Source organism: Myotis davidii, unplaced genomic scaffold (assembly GCF_000327345.1).
Source record: "Myotis davidii unplaced genomic scaffold, ASM32734v1 scaffold105, whole genome shotgun sequence".
Taxonomy (NCBI): Eukaryota; Metazoa; Chordata; class Mammalia; order Chiroptera; family Vespertilionidae; genus Myotis; species Myotis davidii.
In genome coordinates this window covers 223,127-229,042 of record NW_006300371.1, presented here as the reverse complement: position 1 = coordinate 229,042, position 5,916 = coordinate 223,127, and the positions used below count along the sequence as shown (strand labels likewise).

General features: G+C 42.3%; 1 protein-coding gene across 1 annotated transcript; it reads right to left on the bottom strand.

The window, feature by feature from the left end:
* Positions 1 to 398: 398 nt before the first annotated feature.
* Positions 399 to 5,171, bottom strand: LOC102775499 (kelch repeat and BTB domain-containing protein 6). The gene has a single exon (XM_006779631.2). It carries the CDS (start codon positions 4,647 to 4,649, stop codon positions 2,634 to 2,636), a length of 2,016 nt encoding a protein of 671 aa, XP_006779694.2. The 5' UTR covers positions 4,650 to 5,171; the 3' UTR covers positions 399 to 2,633.
* Positions 5,172 to 5,916: the final 745 nt, after the last annotated feature.

Genomic DNA, 5,916 nt, shown 5'->3' with positions numbered 1-5,916 from the left:
AGCTCAATTAAAAATGATAAAAAGAGCTATTTAATTTCAATCTCTAATCCATATATAGACAAGCTTATTGCTAAATTAATTTCTACTTCATCCTTTTGGAATCATAATGCCATTTATTATTTTAACTAAAAAGAACTTGCAAAAATTTGGACTCTTTTAGCTTTTCAGATTATGGGAACAGATAAAAAAATAATTACAGTTACTCTAAATCTTATAAATAGTAATCCTGCAAACAACATTATATCAAGAATTTGCTAAAAGATGTGATAATTGGAAAACTAAGGCAAGGATGCTTTTCTATCAAAAAGGGATTTCAACACTGCTAGTTATGTCATTCACTGCACAAGCAAGTGTTGCATACATTCAGCAGAAACAATGAATTAAAAAGTCTGAAAGTCTGGGATTTAATACCAGTTTTATTTGTTACTAATCACATACAAATCACTTATCTATAAAATAATGATTAACATCTATTCCCTAATTCACAAATATATCACGAAACCAAAATTCTTCCTAAGAAAACCTCTTTGTAAACAAAGATATTACTACCATTTAGCTTAGGCTTTAACTGAAAGGTTGAAAATGGCAACCTGGAGAATTTGTCTTATATAAACTATAGATGAATAATTTGGATGAATTACCAATTGTCCTTTTTCAACATGAAAAAACAGAAAGCTATCAAAAGAAGTCACTGGTGAAGAAAAAGTTGGAAAAAAAAGGACTACTGAGAAAGGGCTTTGTGTTAAGTACAGTGCTTAGAACAACCCTGATATCAAATGGAACAAAATTTAGCCTTAGGCAACTGAAAGCGTAACTGACCTTTTGAAGGAACACATACTGCTAAGACAAGCATCTTATTTCATCAAAAATAAACAGGAATGTTCTGCAAAATCTTCAAATGGCACATAAAAATGCCTTCGAATACTTTTTTTAAAAACTTGCCTGTCTCCCTCTCTTTATTTTCATATGATAGTATATCATTCAAAAATTCTGTTTCCCACCTGAGAGAGCACATGCCTTAGTATTCTGCCACGGTGTATGAAATGTTAGCATTCTGTCACTAGCAAATAGGAATTAGCATGTTATTAAATAAAGATTTAGGAAGCTAATGCTAATTGGGTATAGGTAATTTTATACACTATAAGCATCTGGTCATTTATTATGAATAATAACAATATCTAGTACATCTTAAGAGGTAAGCATTTATATTTTCTAGTATTTAACAATGTCAGTTTTATGTGATTTAGTCTACTTCTGGACTTTTCCTTACATAGTGACAGAAACAAAGACTAAAGCATTAATTCACAGAGAAACTCAGAACAGATACAAATACCCTAATAAAATAACCATATATTCCACTGCTTAGGGAAATATTTTAGATGAATATACTTTCACTACTGGCCCCAAAAGCCATCATCCACGTATGTTATTTAACTGTAAACTTTTAATACAAAAATACCTTTAAGCTACTAATAACATTTAGTGACTTACAAAACTGACAATATTTCAGTGCTACACAAAACAATTCTATACTTAAAACTTAAAGTTTTAAAGTTCTTTGCCGGCACTTGATTTTGATAGGTACAATAACTACTAATCAATAAAATACTGTCCTTAGCTTATACATATTTTCAAAACCTATATTACCTCACAAAACAGTAAAGAATAATCAAATCTTGCTAAATCTTGTAAGCTGAACACCAAAACTATACAGTCAAAATATTTTAAGAATCACAATAACTTTTTAAGACAATGAATAAAAGTTTACACAATCACATCCAATGGACAAAAGGATTGTTCCTCTGAATCAATGAAGCATGTACCAAGTATAGATAAAACACATGAACCTACAAAGCAAGTTATTGGGGTTTTGTTTTTGTTTGTTTTTTAAGTTTTGTAGATGATTAGTGACACTGCTAGAATGGAATTCTTTTTAGATGGAAACTTGGTCACTATTTGCAAATACACATTATATATTACAAATTTAAAACTGGAATTTCTTTTCCAACAGTAGAATCCTGTGGGGTTTTTTTGTTGTTTTCATACCAGTGAGCTTATGGCCATTCTGTACAGCATTACATTCCTTCACATTATAAATATTACATTCAGTCACATTAAACATATATGCATCTTTTTCCTTCATGAAAGGGGAGGAAATAACTGAAATTTAGCAGATTATATTTAAGTTAGAACACATGTTGTATAAACATACTAGTTTAAAGTTTTGGAATTCTACTACACTGTTCTGAAGAAAAATATATGCTTTCAAAACCCTATCTAGTAATCCCTATTCAGCTATTTTAAAAATTAAAATTGCAGTTACTGTACTTGTGGCACTAAACAGAATGGAAGGCAAAATTATCATAGTCAAATATAGACATATTAAATAACCAAACAATATTGGATTTTTAGAACAGTAAATTATTAAATAGGTTTATTTTTGGAGTGCTTAAATTCTCTAACCTTAAATTACATTAGTATTTCAAATAATGCCCTTTCTAAAGAAAACCTGAAATTAATCAACTTTTTTTCCAGTAAAGGGAAAGGGTCTATCTTTTAGATACTTTCCAAAGCAATAAAAATACCTTAGTATTTCAACCTATCTATAACAAACCCTGCTGATCCTGTGCATTTCACTGAGGTGCTACCTGTACCCACAAATCATCATCAGATAAAGAACTTGAACTTCCTGACTCAGAATCTAGCTCACTGAATCCACCTAAATCCCATTCAGTACTAGATTCACTTGGTATTTCCTCTTCCTCAGTGAGGAAACTCTGACCAGGCTCAAGACAGGAAGGATAAACACGAGCTGAGAGGCAGAAAAAGTTGGAATCAAATTGGAAGAGGCCCAATGTGGTACCAATATTAATCCACTGGTCTCCACTAATGTCATACTCATACACGGTCACTCGATTCTTTTTCCATTGTGGGGTGCGTGAGGTAATCAGCAACAGTTTTTGGTCATGATTGATGATCCGATAGTTGCTGGTCTCTGACACCAAAGGAATATTATTAATCTGCCTCCATTCTCCTCTGACTGGATTGTAGACCTTCATGACCGGGATGTCACAGATACAATAGATCTCATCATTGAAGACACAGGCTTCCTGAAAGTCATGGCGCTTAAGAGAAACACACTTCAGCCACATATTGTGGTTAGGATCATAGCAGAACATGCGCTTACTGTTGAGAGCATAAAGGTAGTTCTGAATTACCATTAGGTCAAAGGAGATAAAAGAATGGGGTAGTGGAGCCACCAGTGCCCATTGGTTCCTCTGAACACTGTAGCATTCCACTTCCTTCAATTTAAGTCCAGTAATAGGGTCTCGCCCACCCAAGATGTAAATGTAGCCATTGAGGAAGGCCACATCCATGCCCTCACGACAGAGCAAGCGATCTGCAAGTTGCTGCCAACTATTCTGGGCTGGTTTATACACCCAGAGGTCTTTCCTGGGCTGAGCAGCTAGATAGATGTCATGGTCTGGAGAGATACAGACGGCTAAGGTGGTTACAGTTCTAGTGTGAGCAAGGCAGGTCAAAGGTGAGGGCACTTTGTAAATATCCCCGGAATAGGGGTCACAGCACAGAAAGGGATCTCTAGGGTGACCAAAGAAAATCACCATCTTCTTGGCACACGCACCCAACCTCTGGGGTGGATTTTCTGCTGCGTATACAGCAGAGCTGCTGCTGCTGCCGCCGTCTGGCTTTGGCACCACAGACTTGTACATCATGTCACCATATCGCATCTGCAGAGCCCCTTCAATAAGGTCCAGACAGTACTTCTTCACAGTGGTGTTGGTTAGCAGCCCTTTCAGATAATCCTGATCTTCATCAGCGAAATGTGTCCAGCGGACACACTTGAAGACTTCCAGAGCACTGGGACCCCGCTCCTTGGGAGCCGCCTCCAACCACTGCAAGGCAACGTGACACACGGTCTGCTCATGCTCTATGTTTAGACAATCCAGGCGCAGGACAGCCAGCAGCTGGGCCAGGGTCAGATCTGCCAGAGTCTCCTCCCGAATCGGACCCATCTGGCTGAGCTGCTTGAAGTTGTGGGCTATGAAGGACTGGGCCTGCGAGCGCAGCTTGCGATGGCCAAAGGCATCGGCGAACTTGAGGATGGCAGTGCAGTTAGCCAGGTCCAGGCGGCGGGCTAGGAAGGAAGCACAGGCTTCCCGCACGTACTCGAGCTGCAACATGTCGGAGGCCGCGTAAAGGCGTTCCACGTTGGCCTCACTCAGGGACACGCGACCGGTGTAGCAGTATTCGACCAGCACCTCAAAGGACTCGGCATCCACGTCATGCATGGTCACGTTCGCCTGCTGGCTCTCGTACATGCCGCCGGTGAACATGCTCTTGAAGTAGGGGCAGGCGGCAGCCAGCACGTTCCGGTTGCAGGAGAAAAGGCGGCCCGTGCCAGGCCCACTGCCAGGCGTCACCACCTCGATGGTCACATCACACAGCAGCCGAGAGTCATAGAAGGACTTGAGCTGAGCCAGCAGGGCTGCAGAGTGGGCCGCGTCCTTCAGCTCCTCCGGGCCCGTGAAGAAGGCCGACACGGACGGTTTGGAAATCCTCTTGGGCCGCCTCCCACCGCGGGGACTGGCGAGGCGGCGGGAGCGTGGGGCGTCTTCCCGGGACTGCATGGTGGAGATGGCGGCGGGCGCTGAGGGCGAGAGCGGGCGCTAGGCTAGGGCCGGTCTCCGGCTTCTCCTCACCTTGCTGTTGCGGGCGCAACGATAACGGTGTCTCCGGAGAGGCAACCACACGAGTCCATTTACTTGACTCAGCCCTGTGCCGAGGAGCCACCTGCCTTTACCGCGTAGACCGCGCCAACTCACCCGCTTCCAGTTCACGCCCTTTCCTCCGCCTCAGCTCACCCACACGGAACCGCAGGCTGACACGGAAAGCCGCAGCCGCCGCCGCGCTGGCACGGCAGTACCGCTAGGCGTCCAGGAGAACTACGATGCCCAGGTGGCCTTTCGCGCCTCAAGGCATGCCGGGTCCTCCAGACCTACAGGCATAGGCTCATGTACAGAAGCGGCGTGGCATGCCGGGAGTAGTAGTTTCCATAGTATCGCGAGATTTATCTGCCGTTCATTGTTTCAGCTGACGAAATTAAAAATAACTGATTCTTCCCGATTCCGATTTCATGTTATGGTAGAACTTTGAGTTTGGAATGCAAATTAGGCTCCCGTTCTAGTATTTATTAATTGTTTGCCTTCTCTCTCATAGTGTTCTTCTAGGTAAGATTAAATGAGCCCGGGCGCGGTGTTCAGTGGTTGATCGTAGACCCGGGAACCGAGAGTTCACCAGTGCGATTCCCGGTCAGGGCACGAGCCCGGGTTGCGGGCTTGGTCACCAGTAGCGGGGTGACTCAGTGGCGAGAGTCGGCCTGAGGACTGAAGGGTCGGGGATTGGATTCCGGTCTAGGTCACATGCCGGGGGTGTGTGCTCGATCCCCAGTCACGGGCATGCAGGTGGCAACCGATCAGGATGTTTCTATCTTTCTCCTCCTCTCCCTTCCTCTCTCTAATATAAATAAAAACATATTTTTAATATACATTTTTCTTGATTTTAGAGAGGAAGAGAGAGAAACATCAATGATGAGATAGAATCATTGATCGGCTGCCTCCCTGATGCCCCCGACTGGGGATGGAGCCCGCAACCCGACATGTGTCCTTGACCGGAATCCAACCCGGGACCCTTCAGTCCTCAGTCTGACGCTCTATCCACTGAGCCAAACCAGCTAAGGCTAAAAACATATTTTTAAAAATGAGACAAATTGCATAGGATACATACGATTCTCTGAGTACATATTTGTTCTTATATATTAGTAGAATAATTAATAAGTGCTTGCACAGTTCCTAGAGTTTCCGTGTTTTAGCTTTTCTTATAGCATCTATGAAAAAT